Source organism: Glycine soja, chromosome 12 (genome assembly GCF_004193775.1).
Source record: "Glycine soja cultivar W05 chromosome 12, ASM419377v2, whole genome shotgun sequence".
Classification (NCBI taxonomy): Eukaryota; Viridiplantae; Streptophyta; class Magnoliopsida; order Fabales; family Fabaceae; genus Glycine; species Glycine soja.
Window position 1 is genome coordinate 13,348,082 of NC_041013.1, and position 21,808 is coordinate 13,369,889.

The 21,808-nt window shown below is 32.5% G+C and overlaps 1 protein-coding gene across 1 annotated transcript; it reads right to left on the reverse strand.

The window, feature by feature from the left end:
• Positions 1-19,657: 19,657 nt before the first annotated feature.
• LOC114379548 (transcription factor bHLH30-like) lies at positions 19,658-21,592 on the reverse strand. Its single transcript, XM_028338225.1, has 2 exons — positions 20,983-21,592; positions 19,658-20,391 (listed from the first exon to the last, which is right to left on the reverse strand). Exons 1-2 carry the CDS (start codon positions 21,283-21,285, stop codon positions 19,918-19,920), a joined length of 777 nt encoding a protein of 258 aa, XP_028194026.1. The 5' UTR covers positions 21,286-21,592; the 3' UTR covers positions 19,658-19,917.
• Between the last annotated feature and the right edge of the window lie 216 nt (positions 21,593-21,808).

Sequence of the window (21,808 nt, forward strand, 5' to 3'; positions counted from 1 at the left end):
AACCAATTTTATAACAGCTAGCTACATAATTAATAATTAATATATGAAGACTATTTAAAACTAAGTTAAACATTCAACTAATTAAGAGACAATTACAACATAATGACTAATTAAAATAAACATACAACATAATAACTAATTACTAAATTTGTGCAAAATATAGCTACAAGTGATTTCGTGTTTCTTGAGTTGATCTACAAACATTGTATATGTGTCCTTTATCAGAATTTCGTACAACACCTTTACGTTCTTCATCTCATTTGCCTTTTCTATTCTTTTGTTGACAACATTTTTTCCATGATTGCATCTTCCGTGTCAAACAAGTCCATAATCGATGAAGACATTGTAGTTCTTTTCCCCTTCATCTTCCCTTTTGGTTGTCTTCTGTCCCATTTGGTGGGTGATCTGTGTGGGCTTGTCATTTTCTAAAACCACAATCAGTGTCTCCATATTAAATGATAATGAGTAATCCTCAGTAGCAGAAAGGTTTGTTCTTTTTGAACTAGCATTTGTGCATTGTTCTAACCATTTAGGCTAATCTTTCAATTGTCACCATGCATGCTCTTAAACAAAATCTCTTCTTTCATCTTCCTTCCAAATGACATATGCATCAATCATGACATTGTTCTCCGTGTAACCGGTTTTCTTCAAACCAACGGTTTGCTTGTAATGGCCCTTGAACTCTTGAACACCAACATTAATTTTTTGGCATCGAGATTTCACTTGATTCAATGTTCTCTCTTGTAGATTGCCTTGAAAGTTGTTGTAATTTTCTTTCACCATCAACCAAAAATGATCTCTTCATTGACCATCATCGACAATTGGATCCATTGAGACATCAAGCCTTGAACCAATGAGATGTGTATCCTCTTGAAAAGTAAACTCATGTTTTTTTTTCCGTAGAATTCTCTCCTTCTTCCACTAGTGTTATATCTTCTAGCCCAATTTGGGTAGTGTTAGTCGCTATTCAGGAGTTAATTTTATGTTGAATATTTGCATGGAAATAGCACTTTACCTCCAAATTATGGTTCTTTTTTAGGAATTGTACATATTTTTCTGTTTAGTGTGATTTTATAGGAGTAAATAGGCATTTTGGTCCTTGACTTTTGACCCCTTTTGCAAATTAGTCCCTATATTTTTGAAATGTAAAAAATAGTCCCTATCTTTGCATAATTTTAGTAAAATAGTCCTTGCCGTTAAATTTAAAAGTAACACCATTAGTGAGGTGCATTGTTGGCAATTTTAGTGTTTGTTAGTCGATGAATATGACTAACTTTTGTGTATAAAACTTGTGTATATTGTATCAAACTTTCCCAATTTATGGTTGTTTTGTAATATTATAAGTACTTTTTGTTAAATATAGGTAATAGATAATTTATACTTTTTTTGTGCGTTTAATAATCAATTTCTCTCAATTTTAGGTTAAATAGACAACTTTGGCAAAGTACTGTTTTTCACTCTTTCGCTAAGCCAAGCTGCTGGCTTAGCGAGAATTCGCTAAGCGCAACCTTCAGTGGCTAAGCGTGAGGAAGAATCCAAAAGAAGATGAGCTGTCAAGTTCGCTAAGTGCACCGCTCCAGGTCATCAAGCGCACCGCTTCAGCTCATCCACTAAGCGAAACAAGTTCACTAAGCCAAAAATCACTAATGTGCGCTAAGCGGTCCATACGTGCGTTAAGCGCACGAGCACGAACAAGGCCACCTATTTAAGCCTAAAATCAAATTTTGTGAAAGGAGTTTGGCATTTTTCTTGAAGAAGCCTCTGCATGCACGAGAGTCTGGCCTTGGCTTAAAGCTTTTGCATGTTTAGGAAGTTCTAGAGAGAGAAAGGTCCAAGTTCCAGAGAGTTCTGAGAGATTTTGCTGTGTGAAGATCTGCAGAGAAGCGAGTTCGAAGCGGAAGCCGTTCTAAGAGCTTGAGATGAGTTTGTGAGTGATTGTGAGATCCTAGAGGTGAAGGAGACATCCTTACCACTTGGGTTTTTGCAGTCTTTCATCTTGTTCTTCTCTTTGTTGTAAAGGAGGTTTCCGGACTATGGAAAGTTAAATCCTCTATTGGATCTTTCCTGTAAGTACCTGATGTAAATATATTTCTATCTATGTAATGATGTTTTGTGTGTTCTCTGTACTATCTGTTTTTCATTCCAGTGTGCTTTTACCTTGATCACGTAGATGCATGCTTTGTTAGGGTCATTCAACAGTAGGAACTGGTCTAATTCTAAAGTCCTTGATAGTATGGGACTAAGTTGTTGTGCTATCACGAGGGATTGGGGTACAAGAACTTAGTTGTGTATATGTGTCTTAATGCGGTCTTGGTTGAGTTTAGTCTTACAAGAAGGATCTGCGGACAAGGCTTGATCAGGACTAGGCTAGGCTATCATGAGGAATCGGGGTCTAGCAGTCCAGGAGACAACATAGGAACGCATGAGCATTGTTAAATAGAGAACATCCTTTTAGCATCAGGAACCTATGAGGAAGACCAACGCTTTCTCTACTTGTTTTTACATAGTATTTCTCTTGCGTGATTTTCTTTCTTTTTGCCTAGATAGTTTAAATACTTGTTCATAACCACAGTCATATTTTCATACCAGAAGCCTATTTATCGAAATAGCTTGCCAAATAACACAAGTTCCCCGAGAGTTCGATACTCGATTCTTACCGTTTTATACTACTTGTGTGATCCGGTGCACTTGTAGGCCGCGAACAGTGTCACATAGACTATCCAACGTGGCAAATTGTCCCAGATTATGACACATAGACTAGACTTTGATGCAAAATTTAAAAAGTTGTCAAATATTTTCTTCTTCACTTGCTTCTTCTTCCTCAAATTAGGGTTTCTAATTGATCAATTTTTCGAGAATAAAAACACTATTTAAAATCAAATTTATATTATTTTTAATTTTTTTAACATATAAAAGAAAAATATGATAAATTAACTTATTTTTAAAAAAATAAAGGACCTAATTGAAAAGTCCAAAAATAATAATCTAATTGATTCCTTTTTAAAAATTGAAGAATCTAATTAAATTTTAAAAAAATAATAAGAAAATCAAATTGAATTTTAAAAATAAATTAGAGAAACAAAAAAAATATCAAGTCTTAATTATACTATATTTTAAATAAAAAGTACATGTTTTAATACAATTTTATAGTTAACATTAATTTTGAAGATGATGTATATCTACAATATGTCCTGAATCGATAAATATGTAAATTACTTTTTACTAACTTAAACAAGGTTTACTGTGAATAATTTAATTAGCACTGGGATGGCACAACAAGTGAACAAAACCAAAGGATGAATCAAACGAAGAAAAGATTCAAAGGAAAATAGAACTAAAGAAGGGGTTCTGTGGTCTGCGACACAACAACGACGAACCTCTCTTTCATTCGATTCTGGTAAGTCCCTTTCTCTCTCTTACTTTGCTCGTTGCTTCACAACAATACATTACATCATGGCTTTTGATTTCACTCACTGTTCAGATTCCTGCCTCAAAATACTATGTGTCACACGGCATTTAAAACAAATATGCATTTTTGACTTACTAAATTTCTGCGTTGATGTCAATAACGCGTCATTTTGGGGTTTGTTCAGATGTCTAAAGAAACTGACGTGGAAAGCCCTAGTAATAACCTCACTGTTCAAAAAGGTGTGGATGTGAACGAGGATGCGAATGTGAATGTGAATGTGAGGGAAATTAGTACACTTCATTGGTGCATCAAATTTCAGTGTATGGTGTGGCTGCTAGGTATTGTTTACCTGGATCTTTTCTTTCCATAATCAACAAATGGGCTGTCATGAAATTCCCATACCCTGGTGCCCTAACCGCCTTGCAGTACTACACCAGTGCTGTTGGGGTCCTCCTTTTTGGCCGGCTTAAGCTCCTTCAGAGGAGAGAAGCTTTAAAAACCCTAATTTGAGGAAGAAGAAGCAAGTGAAGAATAAAATATTTGACAACTTTTTAAATTTTGCATCAAAGTCCATTATACGTGTCACAATCTAGGACAATTTGCCATGTTGGATAATCTATGTGACACTAAAATTGTCAACAATGCACCTCACTAACGGTGTTACTTTTAAATTTAACAGCAAGGATTATTTTGCAAAACTTATGCAAAGATAGGAACTATTTTTTACATTTCAAAAAGATAGGGACTAATTTGCAAAAGGGGTCAAAAGTCAGGGACCAAAAGATAAGGACTATTTTATAGAGTAAATACTCTCATTTTGTGAATTAATGTTGAATCCAACTCAGTTTCAAGCCAAAGAAGAGAAGGTTCAAGTAGCTGATGACTCACTCAGCGAGGCAAATCCGCTTAGTGAGTGGCATCTGCTTAGCGGGTTGGGAAACCCTAGAAGAGGATCAGTTAGAGATGTGCTCGCCCAGTGCACAGCCAGCCCACCCAGCAAGGTCGTTGTCTTTTCTCGCACTTAGTGCGCCCAGTCTCACTAAGCCAAAATTCACTTACTCTCGCTTAGCAAGCCAGTCTCGCTAAGCGAGCCTTCGGAAGCTGAAAGGTCCAAGAGCCTTTAAAACATTGAAGTTGGCGAAAATAAAGGAGAAAGAGTTTTGAGAGAGCACAAGAGAAAGCTGAGAAGACAGAAGGAAAACAACTGAGAGAGCTTAGGTTAGAAGGAGTGAAGTCTAGGATTTAGAGGTTGTATGAGACATCCTCAACCATCCTTTGTCATTTTCTTTCACTCAAAACTATTCCTTCCTTGTATTAAGAGATTGCATTACTTGTAATGGAAGGCTAAGCCTCTTGGTTGGGGAGTCCTGCTGAAACCTTGATGTAACACTCTTTCACTATCTATTTAATGTTGTTTTTATGTGTTTATTGCTTCTATCTATGCTTATTTTACATGTTTGTGGCTTGATCACCCATTTGTATGTATAGTTAGGATTTTTAGCATTGGGAAATGCTTTAAAGCCTTAGAACTTGGTAGAGCAAGCTAAAAATTTGTATGTCTAGGAATGGAGTGCAGTGATCTAGTTCGTATTATGTTGTAGACTTAATGCAACTCTTTTAGACTAAGTTTGTTGAGGGATCAAGGATGAAGTTTAAAAAGAGTTAGGCTCATTCACTAGAGGGATCTTGGTTTGAGTAATTTCTCAGCATAAGAACACTAGGATAACGTTAAATAGAGAAAAATACATATTAACATCAAGAGAAATTCAGTAGAATGACCCAACGTTTTTTTTACTTGATAGTTTTCACTCCCATAATTCAAGATATTTAGCTTAAGTTCGAATAGACTTTAGTATAAAGTTAAACTTGATATTTACTTTGCTTTTAATCCATACAAATGTTTGCATACCGGATGTACAGTGTCTGAGTGAAACAAATTCCCTAAGGATACGATACTCGGTCTTACCGTTTTATATTACTTGAGCGAATCGGTACACTTGCCGTACAACACTAACAGGTAGAAAATTGTGTTTGGACTTCATCAGTGGAAGGACGTTGTACACCACTAGAACTATTGGAATGCCTACGAAACATGGTAGATTTGTTTGGTGGAATTGAAGGAAAAGTTTGCGAGCTTTTAGAATTTTCGATTGAAGGGGATTGATTATTTTACATAATTCATTGGAGGTGGTGGCAAGAAAGGAGAAAAAGTAGGAGGATTTTGAGAATTTTCAGGGAGCCATTTGGTAATTTTTCAACAAGTTTTAATAAGTTTGCCAATGAAACTGATTTTGATCCATTAAGAATGAAAATGGTGTGAAAAATATGATCAGCAATGAGTGAATTTATAGAATTTCAAATGTCCAATCTTATAATATTTTAATTTCATGGATCAAATTCTCTGAAAAATGAACAATTATCTTGGTAAATTTTTCACTAGGAAACAGTTAAGTAATAGTAATTTTATAGCAAACGGTTCAAATTGCAGCCACTGGTTTATTGCAAGTGATCATATGGAGATTGTGACAAGCAATAATGGGATTCTTATTTTTTTTTTTTTAAAAAAAAAGCTTTTCAAGGACAACACTCACACCCTTTTTTCCTCCTTCACGCCTAAACACACAAACAACACTCACACCCTCTCTTCTCTCTTACACAACTAACACTCACCCTTGGCTTCCCCTCCCTTCTCCATCCTCAGCTTCCCCTTCATTCTCTTCTTCTTCACGGCTTCCCCATCTTCCTCTGCCCCACCCTCCTCTCGACCTCCACAGCAACCTTTCCCCTCTGCAACCACCATCCTCTCCATGACCATCCTTCCTCTTCGCCCCACCCTCCTCTCGATGTCCATCAACAAGGATCTAGCCGATCTTCAACTAGGAACACCTGATCTCACCTTTATGGTCGTCAATCTCACAAAAATCGCATAGCTCGATGATCTCCATGCTTCTCTTCGCAAAATCGAAGAGGGAGGTGAAAGATCTCGTTGGGGAAGGGGCTCCACCGTCGATAGTTCAAAGTGTCACGGTCGTGACGTGTCGGAGGTGCTCAGTGTGGTGTTCGACACAGAGGGAGGTGAAGGACCTCAGGGTGGTGCCACTTGTGGTGGTTTGAATGCCTACTATCAATGCATTTTTTAATTTATTTTATTTTTTATTTCTTATTTTGAAACTTGTTATTATTCTGGATCTGCTCATATCTTGAAACTTGTTGTTATTCTGGATCTGCTCATATTTTGAAACTTGTTGTTATTGTTCTAGATCTGTTCTAGGCTCTGGACTTGGTTGTTGCTCTTCATCCCATTGTTTTGTTCTTCCTTTTTCTTTCCCTTTTTCCATTTTTGTTGATTCCTGCTTGAAGTTGTTAGGAAACCAGTGCAGAACTTCAGAGTTCTTCCACAAGAACTCATTGAGATCTCAAACTTGTCTACAAGATATCTTGTGCTTGTACCTACAGAGCATCCAATATCTAGAATGTCATTGATCATAAATGATTTTGAATATTGCATATGGTGTTGTTCAATTGCCCGAAGCCAATTGCCACATCGTATCTAATTTTCTTCCTGTGTTGAAGAAGCGTGTAGAATTGCTCCTCTAGCTGTTGACAATGTAACAACCTCTACTTCTGTTGCCGCCTATGATAGTCTGCTTAACAAAAACGCAAGTTCATGATACACCTAGGACTTAAACAATCGATAAATAACAAAAATCACATATTATTGACATATGGGAAAATTAAAAAATTACAAGTTACCGCATACTAGCCATGTAAGATTGCTCTCATATGAAATAACACAAATCACACTAGAAGAAAGGTTGAATAATATGTTAGTCAAAAATATAAAACCTTTCTCAAATGGAAGATATTAAAATATTAGTTTGTAAAACCCACATCCAATGACAGAGGTGGCCTGTCATCCTGGGAGTTCAAAGCTTTTCTTTTAATGGAAAACAATGACTAGGTGTGACAGTGATGGACAATGAAATATCATTAATAATCTAATGAAGAATAGTAAAAATATTTCGTTGTATACTAGTTCACTTAACCTGAGCTACGTCCAGTAGCAATCTAGTAAAGGGTTCCACTAGTCAACCTTGATTAAATAAGTATTTTTTTCCTGTTACTTTTGATTTATAAGTATTCTCAATGCTACTCCTGGCACATCCCTTGAAGTCCTTCTAAATCTAATAACACCCAAGTATTATTTTGTCACTAAGCCACTTTTGGCTTTCACAAATAAAAGTTTGAGATAGAATCAAAGATTCTTTGATAGCATTCAAAGAATGGGTTTACAATAATGTTTTTATCTCTCACTAATACTTTGTATACATAAAGGATAAACTCTCTTAAACTTAGTGTGTCTTTCAATTGTTGTTCTTTTCTTTGTTTCTTAAATCAAATCTTTTTTTTTTCTTTTTTTTGTACATTCGTCTTGGTTTTTCAATCCTTGATGTTGTATTTATAGGTAGAGAGACACTTGCAATTCTAGAAAATATCTTGGGAATTGAATGTTATGACCGTTGTGCTGATTGATCCTTGTTTCCTGAATTAAGCGTTCCTTTTTTATACGACTAGAACTTTCCATTTTTGTCATTCATTACTCAATATGACCATTAATCAAATAAAAATAAATAAGGATGATTTCGTAGATATGTTCCTTTTAAAAATGAGATTATATAAGGTGGAGTAAATATATAATTCAAATAAATGCTTGTCCGCTCGCTGTTTGGATTCATTGGACAAGTGTTTCATGCTTCTAGTAGGCGAGTTATCCATTTATGGATAAGTCTCTTCTAGTGTCATTTCTAATCATCAATCTTGTTGATTTTACATACAACAAAGTAGTTAACATAAATTTATACTGTTATTTTCATCAAAACTGTAAGAGATGTGTTGGTCGTCCAGTATCTAACATCATCATATGCATAGAATGGATTCAAATAATCTGTGAAGCGGATTAAGCAGTCAGCCATTCACCCCATCATTTATAATGCATGCAAGAGTAAAAGACAACAATGAGTGGGAGGATAACACAAAAGGTAAAAACAAAAAAGTCAGAAAATTACAATCAGGGTACACTAAACACTTGTTTTGAATGTTGTCCAGCTCTTTATAAACTTCTAACTCTAAAATGTGTTTCACCATTTTGCCTCCAAGGTATATTGTTCTTCTCAACTGTACTGTGCATTCACATAAAAAAAAACCACATTCACTTTCCAATAAAGACATGCTTGGCACAATTTCATTTCTTCAACAACTAATTTAATATTATTTCAACATAACAGAACAACAACAAAAGTCTTTTCCTACTAGATGATTACATGCATCAAACTAGTAACCTAGCCAGTTTGAAATGTCATAAGCTGACACAATACAACAACAGTACAAATAGCGGCCCAGTGTACAAGGTCCATCTAGTGGGGTCTCCCAGAGTGTTGCTAGGTGCACCCAGCATTATTGTTGGTGCACCCAGCATTCTATAAAAATGGCGAAATTGCCCTTGCTTGATTTTTTAAATGAAGTAATTCATGCTATTCATTCAACGCCAAGGGGTATTGTTGATGTATTCTTTTTTGTAGGGTGGATCACATCAGTCCGAAAGTAGCATCACATGTGGATCCACTAGGATTTTTATAACACATTGTAATTATAGTACCTCTGGTACTCTTTTATTAATATATATATCCTATTTTGCTGATAAAAAAAATGTTAATCAATATATACTATTTGGATAATTCCCTAAAAGAGGATATATCTTTATATATAGAAAAGTTTATCTAAATAGACCCATAAATGCAACCACTGATGTGTGTTTTATTCTATTCATCATATAAGGGGGAGCATCCTAACAAATATGTATGTCTACGAAAAAGGGATATTAGGTGCTAACCGGGACAAGATTTTTTTCTAATGTGTCCAAGAAACAACCAAAAAAAGCTAATTAAAGGGGGAGCATTGTCAGTAATTACAATGTTCAAGTTCAACAATATTGAAACAACCAAAAACAAAATAAGACAAGCAAACCTAATTAAAGTGGGAGCATTGATTTGGTATTTTTTCAATTAAAATGAAACTGTTACTTTTATGGATCAAGTGATCCGTAAACTGTTTGTTAGTATTTACGGATCACCTGATCCGTAAGCCTCTTACGGATCAAGTTGATCCGTAAGAGACTTACGGATCAAGTTGATCCATAAACTACTAACAAACAGTTTACGGATCACTTGATCCGTAAGCCTCTTCCGGATCAACTTGATTCGTAAGAGGCTTACGAATCAAGTGATTCGTAAACAGCCCAGCAACTTTCCGATAGTGGTTTACGCCATCACCGGCAACAATGGTGGAAGAAGTAGAAACGTACCTCGAAGAAGAAGCTTTCCACTTGATCCCAGCAACAATGGCGGCAACGAAGATGAAGAAGAAGCAGAAACGCGAAGAAGAAGCCTTCACTTGGGAAGAAGATGCAGAATCGCGGCGCGAAGAAGAAGAAGAACGAAGAAGATGCATAATCTCGAAGAAGAAGCAGAAGAATGAAGAAGCAGAAGCAGAACCGTCCGAGGAAGGAAGAAGAAGAAGCAGAAGCAGAACCGTCCGAGGAAGGAAGAAGAAGAAGCAGGCGCGGGAAAGAGAGAGGCGAGAGTTATTTTTTTAAAAAATTCCTGAGGGGCTTTTAAGTCTTTTCCCACAAATTGCTGGGTGCACCTAGCAGCACTCGGTCTCCAATTGGTCGATGTATGCAACCTGGCCACAAGGTAAGTGTCCATATCCATTCCATATATTAGATGAATGGGAGAAATGCAAATAACACTTTATTTCTAACACCTTATGTATATTTGTTTCGACGTTTACAAGAACACGTTGGAGATTAGTTAGCCAACTTCCTTACTAAAGATTAGTAATCCACAAAACTGGTAATCACATGGTTAACCAAGCATAAAATTTACTTTGTCGTGAAAAGTTATTAATAGTGTAAAAATGAACATGAAATCTTATACAAGGTAGACCCTCATGATCATATATACGTTTCTAGTTTACAAGCAAAAGTTACATATATTCGCCTAATGGCACCCTCTCGATGGTGGCATTGCCGCTGGTGGCGAAGACAAAGCCATTGTTGTGTTGTGTGTGTGTGTGCAACTGGGACACACCGTGGCAAGTGACAACTAGAAAGACATCGCTATGTTTCACCGCATAATCTCATTCATCTATAGAATTTCGCCACGTGGAATTTGAACACTACTGTGATATCTTTTGATGTTAAAGTTAGATGAAAATAGATATTTACCCGCGGGAGTTGCCCAGGTTTTATAAATAAACTGATAGGTTAAAATATATTTTCATGTTTGATAAATATTTAAATTTTGAATTTATTTTTTGATAAATCTTTTATTTGTATTTGGTTTTTAATAAAGTAATAATTTTGTTTTCAGTTTTTAATATTTTTTAATTATGATAAACTAATAAATTTTATATTTATTTTCTAATAAAAATATCATTTGTTATTATTTCTTTTAACAAATTAAAAATTTATCAGAAAGTAAATATAAAATTTACTAATTTATTATAAATTAAAAAAGAAAGTGTCAAGAACTAAAATAATTATTATTTTATTAGAAATTTAATGTAATAAAAAGTTATCAGAAGTGAATACAAAATTTATTAATTTATTATGGACTTAAAACATATTTAAGTTAAATTTATTTGATATAATTTACTAATATTATAAATGTTTCTCTTAAGAATAGAAATTTTAAATTACAAAAAATATGTCTTGAAATAAATAAAAAATAACAAAAGATTTATAAACAGAAAACATATATTTAATTTTTTAAATTTTGGAGATGAAGATTGTTAGGATATTGTGGACGGTTGTAGGCACAATTAATATAACTAATGAACATGAGTATAAAAGTAGACGTTAACATTATATATAAAGGTGAACATTATGCATAGAAAAATTTGTAAAGATGCATTTAGAATCAAACTTGTGAATTGTGAGTTATGAGCTTTGATTTTAAAAATAAAAGGATAAAATAAATTATGCATTAATACCGTGTAAAATAAAATAATTTTATGTTGTAATTTAATTATAAATTATTATGTATGATAAATTTATTAACTTTTATTATTAAAATCTTAAAAATCATATCGTTACGATTTTTGAATGATTGACATAATAAAAAAATTACATTGAAAATGCATAACTACAAAACTCAAATAAAAGTGTGATTGCAAAATGTTATGTAATTTGGGAGTGACGTCAGCTTTGTTTCCTTTTTAGAGGTTAACGAGTTCAAAAGTTACTGTGTTTAGAATTTGTTAGACATTTAGATTAAATATTGTGATTGTTCGTACACCAATGTCATATGAGACTTTAAATTATTCGTTGAACTTGAAAATGTTCAAAACAATATAGATATGTAATTAATTTTGCTACAAAAAATAAATAATAAACTTATTATTTTTCAACCTTTTTATTGTGTACTTAGATGGCTAGTTACATTTTTTACAATTGTATTAATCTCCTAATATTTTATAAATGTTATAAATAAAAAATTATAATCTATTGTTGAATAGTGTGAATAGAAAGCCAAGAACATGTAAAAACACACTTATGAATCTAATACTAATTTTATAGACATTAGATCATACAAAGATCTTTATTTTTTTAACATTCTCTAATCAAGATCGTCAATGGCAGAATTTGAACATAGTAGTTCTTTTATTTATTGTTGTCCATTTTATTTTTGCAAAGTATGTTGTTTAGAAGAATGGGTATAATACTTTTGTAAAATGAAAAATAAAGATTTAGAATAGATTAACTTGAGTTTTTTAGTTTATATAAGGTATAAAAAATGTGTATTATAAAATGAATGAAAAACATAATGGTGTCAGAATCACACTTGTAAGAGGAAATATTAAACCGCTTGATTTTAATTCCTTAAAAAGATTTATTAATTTATTTATGAGAAATCAAGTAAATTTTTTTGGACGATAACATTGTGAGAACCATACTTAAGAGGAAATAAAAAATTAAATTACTAAATATTTTAAAGGAATTAAAATAAAACACTTTAATATTAGGTTTTGTATTGATGTGATTGGACGTCACAAAAGAAGTAGAATAAAATTAATTTTATATCCTATATATTTTGAACATTGCAAATTTTAAATGGTGTTGGTTGATGTAAATTTTTGAACTTAAAGTTGATTTGATTTAACACTCATCGAAAATAGTATTGTTATGGTTAATTAAATTGAATAGAAAATAAGAATATAAAATATTAAATATTTAATTACTTATTCTTAAAATTACAGAAGATTTACCTTCTGATTCATATTTACTTAGAAACATCCCATTATAGTCCTGCACATACCAGTTTAGTCCTTGCCATGGGTACTAAAAATTATATATTAGAGATTAAAATGATATTTATATATACTCAAATGGGATTTTTTTTTTAAAGTATGGAGACTAAAGGTAAAATTTTATAAATCAAAGAAGTAATTAAACCAATATTTTAAAGGAAAATTGGTCATAGAGACTTAAGAATATAATTTTTTGAAATTTATTTTGAATAAAATAATATTAAGATAGAAAGAAAAATTATAGAAGGAAAAAGAGAAGTATCGGAAAGAGGAGCAATTTTGTTGTGTCTTGTTTCACATTGTCCCGTACTACAAATGTTCTCTCTCTAAAATCCTTAAAAGTGTGTTTGGATGAGGCAATTTAAAATTCTAAACAATTTTAAATTATGAGAATTTCAAATGCTTCAATTTAAATCCCTACATTTTTAAAATTTTGTGTTTGGATAAAAAAATTAAATTTCTTCTACAAAATGATGCCGAGAAAACGACGAGGATACCCTCCTCCGCGCCACTAGAGGCCACCGAGTAGGCCCTTCTCCAGATCCCCGACGTGATCCTCAACCTCATCGACAAGGACTACAGCGTCGAGCTCGCGTGTGGCGACTTCTCCGTGATTCGCCTCCGGTAGGGCGACAACGCCGTCACTGTGTACGCGCGCGTCGCCGACGAGATCCAATGGTCACTTGCGAAGGACGCCACCACCATGAAAGTCGAAGATTCGCGCTACTTCTTCTCCTTCCGCGTCCCCAAGGGTTCCGATCCTGACGAGGAGGAAGAAGATATGCTCAGCTTCGGCTTAACGATTGCGTCGAAGGGGCAGGAGGGATTACTGAAGGAACTAGACGCGATTTTGGAGAACTGCAGTTGTTTCTCCATGCAGAGTGTTTCGGAGAATGTCAAGAAGAAAGGGGAGGCGCTGGATGGTTCCGTGGTGAGGGAGGTTTCGCCAAAGGATTTGGAGTCGAGGAAGAAGAAGGAGATGATGGAGGGGCGATGCATGGCGTATTGGACGACGGTGAGCAGGTAAGAACTCTCGACTCAGGGATTTGGAAGTTCAAGAGAGAAGAGAGAAGATCGAACCAGAGAGTGAAGTTCATGAGTGAGGTGTGCCTCTGTCCAGAAATTTTCAAATTCACTCTCTTGAAAATAGAATTTGAAATTCTATTCTTTCAACTAACTAAAATCCCTTTTAAAATTCTAAAATTTTGAATTCATTTTACTAAAATATCCAAACAATTACTTTTAATAAAAAAAAAATTAATTCCCTATAAAAAATTACATTACCTAGTTAAATTACCCCATCCAAACAAACTTTAAATTACACAACCTCTTTGGAATCTAATTCCCAACATACACCAAGTTGTTAAGGCTTTGAGAAGTTGGGAGCTGGTAACCCAACTACCCTCATCTTTTTTTAATTATAGTATTTTTAAAATTAAATTTTAAATTTTTTTAGTTAACATTTTAATTTTTTTTAATATTATTTTTGCATTAATAAAAAAATAAATATTTTAATAGCATTATTTTATTAAATATAATTTTTTAATAGACATTTAATTTTAAAAAAAATGATAATATTTTTGTTTAACAATTTATTTATAGAAGAACATTACATCATCAATAAATAAGTAAAGTAATATTTGTCTAAAACTAAAGATGATGAAGGTATGATGAGACAATTGTTTATGTTTAGCCCTTATATTCATATTCACCACAATCATTGCAACATGACCCTAAACCTTCAGGATGGTTTGGAGGTTTAAAGTGGGGCTTGAGTCTCTATTACAATAAATGTGTCTTTGTACTGCGAGCCCGAGTTTATAATACTACGAGCCCGAGTTCATCATTGCTTGGGTTTTTCGGCCTTCTAATAACAAAGAGTTTTGCGTCATTGAAGTACCTCCCAACGATGACACCTGCAAATGTACCCAATATTGTACCCAATATTTTTTGGGTAATTGATCAAGTCATTCAGTTGTACTTGACTTATTCACATGGATGGATATATATCGCCAAGATGTCGCCCTGCATATTCTTCGTGTATGCGTACCCTTTCAATATTCAATCATTCTATTACGTTATGAAATTTGATTCAAAGTAAAGTTTAACGAAGAAATAAAATAGATTCTTCAAATAGATTTTCACCGGCCAACCTAAGTGGTTTCTTTAAATGTTTTCCGTTTGAGTTACCGCAAAGGAAAATTTATGCAATGTAGACAGAAGAAATGGGATGTGTCCTGAACCCATAAGTTAGTTGTGTTATTATAAGCACTTATAATGGTTAGCACGTCTTATGCTATCAATAATGTGCCACAGATTCGGTTTGAGTAGCAACCACATTCTCGAGAACACACAAAATTGCAAAGCTCCCAAAAGTTTTGGCAGCTTGACATATGATTCTTTCCAATCATCTCCAACAACGATTTTTGCTTTGCTAAATGTCTTCTTGTAGGATAGAACATAATTCATTAATTTTTTTATCTCTGCAATCAATGTTTTGATGGTTGATGGAGACTGTAGGGTTTATTTTGATAATGGGTTGGATGATCTATGATGTGTTTGTCAAGTAGCCTATTATCTTGTCTAAGCATTGGCATGAGACAAGTGTGATGACATCTTATACTTTTAATGATAATCCATTTCTTATGCCTCTTTGAATTACATGTGCCTAAGCTCCATGTACCATTTTCATGTGATTTACACACAAAGTTTAGCCTTCTGATCAAAATATATTGCTTTGCAATCAAAATGATTTCTCATGTTGTGTTATTTGACTACTCAACTACATTGTATTTTTTCATCGAAAGTCATGCCAACCTCGGGTGCACTGGTTGATGGTTACTGAACAAAATGGTGGGTGGTTAAAGTTCAACTCCACTGGACACCTAAGTTGATGATATTGTAACGGAGGTGACATTGGTCCGCCAACACCCTCATCATCGCTTTGGTCATTATTGTGATGAAAGAAGTGTTGATCCTCATGCTCACTAAAATCATTCATGTTTTCTTCATAGAATCGTATAATTAGATCTCTGTTAGTGATGAGACGTTCATTTCAAGTTGATGTTTGTGTTTGTGATTGTTGTGGAGAGGGTGACATAAAATATTGTGGTGGAAAATGGTTTTGTTGGTCAAAGGAGATTTATTGGACATCATACAAATCATCATTTTGTGATGATAAGTGTGTATGAAGTATAAATATATAAAAAAAAAACCCTTGTGTTTTAAGGTGTATTGAATCAAGTGAAGCTCCTTTTATTATGCTCCTTTTATTATGTTTCAATTTCATTTTACTATTTTCAATTATTATTGATAGTATTTTTCATTAGTTGAGAATTTTAATTTCTTTCTACAATATAACTAACATGTGATAATTATATATTCATTGTGTTCTTTATAATACATATTTAAAAAAAATAATCAAAAGATCGAAAGTCTATTAATTAATTATTACCAATCCAAACATACTATCAACATTTAAAAATTAAATAATATAAGCAAAAAAATTATATTTAAAAACAAAATCATTTTCTTTAAAATTAAATATTATTTTAAAAAATTTATATTTAATAAAATAATACTATTAAAATATTTAATTTTTTTATTAATGCAAAAATAATATTAAAAAATAATAATATTTTAAAATAATTAAAATATTAACTAAAAAATTTAAAATTTATTTTTAAAAATACTATAATAATAATAAAAAAAATGACCGTTGAGAAGTGAGCCTGGTGTATTTTGGGAATTAGATTTCAAAGAGGTGTAATTTAAGGATTTTAGAGAGAGAACATGTGTAGTACGAGAAAATTTCCGTGGTTTACACCCTTGAAAAATATTTTGAGACAAAACTGATGGAATGAATTGAAATTAGAGCCACTTGATTATGGAAGAAATGACAACATACTTCAACCAGAAAAGACATTCAAATGCTTTTAACAAAATTTGTAACGTTAAAACGGATTGGATTTCAAATGAAAAATATAACTAAATGTCATTAGGTTACAATAATTTCAATAACATCCTCTTTATATGGTAATATCCTAGACATATTTTTTAAATTAATTTAAATTCATTAATAAATTGAAATAAATTAAAACTACACTATTAAAATGTAATTTTAAAAAACCAGGTATAATCTACCTGTATACTTTTTATTTACAGCTTATATCGTCTACCGATATACTTAAATTATATAATTTAATAATATAACATCTTGAAATAAAATAATAATAAAATAGCATTCACAATTGGAAGCAATAAAAATGTTTGTTTTAATTTTTCTTTATTAATTTGTTTTATTTTTATTTTATCTTGTGATATTATTATGTTTTTTACACGGTCTATTTAATTTGTAATTAGATTGGGAGAAATTCTAATTCCAAATATTTTGAAAACAATCCCGAAATATCTTGTAAAATGCTTTTGAAATTAGAATTCTAATTTCAAAACTGTTTCTGTCATTACTATATTTTAATGTAGGAGACATATAACAACTAATTCAATAAATTAAAGATGTTATTACATATGTCGTTCTCATAAATATATCCAACTTCTTTGCTTTATCTCCAACTAATTTGGATATAATCAAATGGATCCTATAACGATTAGATGAAAATGAAAGGGAGAAGAGAATAGTAGAGGAATTATTTTTAAAAGAATGAAGAGAATTGCTGCAAAGACATTCTGTTAGAAAAGAGTCTCCAAATTATGGATCAAGAAAAAATTATGAACATTGAATTTAGAGGAAGAACGAATATAACCTTTGATTTCTGATGATGAAATATTTCATGAGAGGGGAGAAAGAACAAATGTAACCTTTGGTTTCTGATGAAGAAGTGTTTGATAAGAGGAGAGAATGAATTTAAGTTATATCCTTTGAAAGATTCTAAATTTTCTTTTTGGATCTAAAAAAATTTTAATTATTATTAAATGAAAATATATTTAGTTTCTTATGTTTTTTAAATATTAAATATATTTATTTTTTATTGATTATCTTTATATAAAATAATAAGAGACTTATTAAGTGAATTGAAAACTAAGGATGCCAGTAATGGTCTCTGTTTCTGAACACCACATGGGATTTAAAAATCTTTTCCTAAATGACTTGGGTTCCTTTTCTTCTCTTCTCACAATATTTTTTTTAATAAACATATAATTTTGTCTCTGAAAATGATAACTGTGATGATTTAATTTCTAAATATTTTTACATATACAATTTAGTCTCCAAAATGACAACTTTTAATCTTGAGTAAAAAAAGTCATTATTAAAAGAATAAATTGCAAAATTGTTTTGATTTACCACCTCTTGATGTTAATTATAAGAAGAAAAAAAACACATTTTTTTCATCAAATATAAAAAAAATTCGATTAACTTTACCTTATTTAATATTACTATTTTTAAAATATCCTTCATTTAGTTAAGATATTAATTTCAATAATTATTTCTTATTCTTGATATCAAATTTCAATAAAGAGTAAATTAAAAAAATAATTTTAAATTAAAATTGATGCAATTAAATCTAGTTAATTAACTTTTTTAGTTAGGGTGACTTTTTTTTTAATATTTGAGACAGGAGGAGGAGGAAGTAGTAATGTATAATTGTTTCAGGGTCTGACATTAAATCTATTTTGTTAATCATCGATTTTCTTTTCTGGAACCTTCTCTAATAAATCCATTAGTTGGGGACGGTGGTTAAGTAAAATCTTTCTCATAGTAGAGGATATTTGCTTTTTTAAAAAAATAAAATGTTCTCTGTAAGTTTAAATCGGGGAAACATCTTTTGTTCACTATAATTCGGAAATGGTATTTGGACATTATATGCCCAATGACAATCAATTCGACACACATCTGATAATGCTAAAAATACTGGCCCAGAAAAGATGTGGTATGTTCGTTATTTTTAAATTTTAGGTAACATCGATTCATGAGAAATAAATTTGCTTAAAATGTATGAAGTTATTATGAAAGATACACCCTTGAGATCAAATTGAAGGCAGAGCTTGTGAGCTGCTCTTGCTACTGTTAAGGGAAACAGACAGAAGAGATTTTACATTAAACCAGTACACTGATAAGGAGATAAAAGGAACAGCCATGCATAATGAATCAATTGTAAAAATAATTTTAAGCATCTCAATACATGGATTTGGCTTTGATTAACCAATTCTTAAAAGTCATTATTTTAACCTCTTTTATGGCTCTTTAAGCAGGCAACAATCTGAGTTAGAGTTTCATTGCCTAATTGTACAACAATAACAAGACATACACTTACAAAAAGGGAGGGAACTCAAAACTTTATGCACATTGATCATTGAATAATTGACACCCTTCCATGACTCCAATCCATCATCTCATTCTTTTCCAGAAATCAAAATTTAGGCTTCCTAATATTTTTTGAGAGTTTTGGAGTAAGAAATAGTATAAGATTTAGTAGAAAGCATTGCTAAACTTCAAATTACCAACTTTTTTTCAAAATAACAGATTACAATAGTTTGATTTCTATTCTATGCTTAATTTTAGATAATTCATAACAAAAGATATCCTTCTGCACACAAGGTACAATATCACAGAAGACTCCATATTTTATCTTTATCAAAGGATTTTTTTTTATCAGCAAAAATAATATATATTTATAATGGAGTACCAAAAGTACTGAATTACAGACTTAGGAAAGACCATACGAATGGTGCCTCAAGACAGACTGAACATAGTCTGAATAGGAACCAGACAATGGCTACAATTTAGAATCTACTCCTACTGCTATTGTATTTGTTCTATCCTCTGCTGATAAAGAAAACCATATCTAATGTTACTTGACCACTGATTAAAGTGTACTGTGAAATCTTTCTCAAAGCCTCTAAGCCACGTCCAAAGTAGGATTAAAAGTGATGTGATCAGTTATCCATCAACCAAACTGTCAAAGCTCCTAAATATTTGTACATCCCAAACAAGATGTTCATTATCTTTTCACATGATTTATCTTCTAAGAAGTAAATTTGCAAAATATAAAGCATGGAAGAACAACCTTTCAGTATGTATACATGGTACATGAAATCACTACTATAACTCACCTCCTCATGACACTCAAACTTGGTATGGAACTATGGATATGGAGATTTAAATTACTTAACAAGGTATCTTACAAAAAATCTTCTAAAGGTGAAGAACTGAATATAGAAATCCTCCTTCTTTTCCTGGTTCCTAAAATGTCCTCTGAAACAGAAAATCTATTGAGCACTGCCTTGAGAGCTTGGTGAACAGAACCAGCGAGAAACTGACGGTATGCAGCATCTTCAAAGTTTTGTTCTTTACTACTAATTATCACAAAGACATTCTTCATCCTGCCTTCCAATGTTGCAATATCTGCCCTTGTTATCATAAGATGAAGGGCATCTAGTGCTTGTTTTATATCAGATAATAGCCCGGGTTTATATTCACAACATAGTGATGCTCTAATCGAATAAGGAAAACCATTCAACCCACCCTCCTGTTCTTCAACACTTATTTCATCATTGTCCTTTGGTATCATCAAACCTTCACAAGCTTGTGCTGCATTCTTCTTCAGCTCTTTCAAATGTCTAATAACCTCACCGAGTAATGACGCTTTGTCCATCTATATGTTCAAAAGTAAAGAAAAGAGATGTTCAAAACTTCAAACAGTGAATGCATTCTTTAAAATGTTTATTTCCACTGACATCTGAGCATAAATCAAACTATAAGCACAATTTCAAGTTCCTCTCGCCCCCTTTTAGGAAAGAAAACTCAAATTGAGTCCTTGACAATCAAAAGCAACAATTCAACTACCAACTAGCATAGTTACATACCAAAATTTCAAGTTTCCAACAATTCATTCGTACACAAGTTGAGATGGTAATGGAAGCAGAAGAGAGTGCTAATGAGTTTAATTGCTCAAAAAATACTCCAATAAGTCAAAGCTCTGATGAAGATGAATGCAAACACGATATGTACCAAATCCATCAAACTGTGACTTGTCAAACTATGCTCACAATGCAATTGCCAGTAAAAGTGATAAAAGTAAAATAAATCATTATTATACACCCTTTGAAGTTTGATCTACAATTCATGCATGACCCAATTCAACACTATTCACAATTTACTCAAATTATTTAAACACTTTCTCAGTCATTTGAAAAAGGGGAACAACAAAAAATGAAGCCTAAAAAAAGCATTATGATGAACAAACCTTCATAGCACCCGGAATCACACTGCGAAGCGTATCAAGATGTGCATTAATCCTTGCCCTCCTTTTCCTCTCTGCCTCACTATGGCTCTTCAAAGCTTCAATGCTTCTCTCAGTGGACACCCCCTTCCTTTCCAATCTCACAGGTGCCTCCACAAGCTCCCCTCTCTCCCTATCCAAAACCAGAGAGAAAGATGAACCACACCCACTTCCAATCACACCATTGCTTCCTTCAAAACCATCACTTTTCCTCTTAGGGGCATCTCCAGCAATGCCACCACCCCATAAAAAATCTTCCATTTCCATGCCTCAATAACAATACAAATAACAATAATTAAGTTACTATTCAAAAGGGTAGGTAGTTTCACAAATAGCAAGTGAAATGGGAAGTGGGGGATGTTTTGTTCTTTTTCACTGTGGGTTTGGAGTGTGTGTTTGGAACTAAAAGATTGGTGAGTGACTGAAACTGTGTCAGTGACAGCATATGAAGATGGGAAAAGATCTGAAAGGTACTAAGTAAGATTGCAGAACACTTGACCTGTGTTGTTAAGGAAGGAAGAACACACATTTTATATTGGAGTAGTTCTTTGTCCCCAACAAGATATTGGGATGCGGTTGCTGCACTATTTTATATTCTGAAACCATATTTTGTTAGATTTTGCACTATTTTATATTCAGATACTATATTTTGTTAGATTTTCAATATCTTAACCCGTACCAGAATCATGTAGAATTAATTAATTTGTTCTTTTTTTAAGGAAAAACAATAATTAAGACCTGTACTTGTTCATTCAAAGCCTCCGATAAGGTGATTTTAAAATTAGAAACT

What these genes read in the sequence shown, in the direction of transcription:
- LOC114379548 (XM_028338225.1), bottom strand. Translation starts at nt 21,285, where the DNA reads ATGGAAATGGAAGATTTTTTATGGGGTGGTGGCATTGCTGGAGATGCC. An exon ending in TGATTCCGGGTGCTATGAAG is followed by an intron (nt 20,392 to 20,982) that starts GTTTGTTCATCA and finishes TTGAACATATAG; the next exon opens with ATGGACAAAGCGTCATTACT.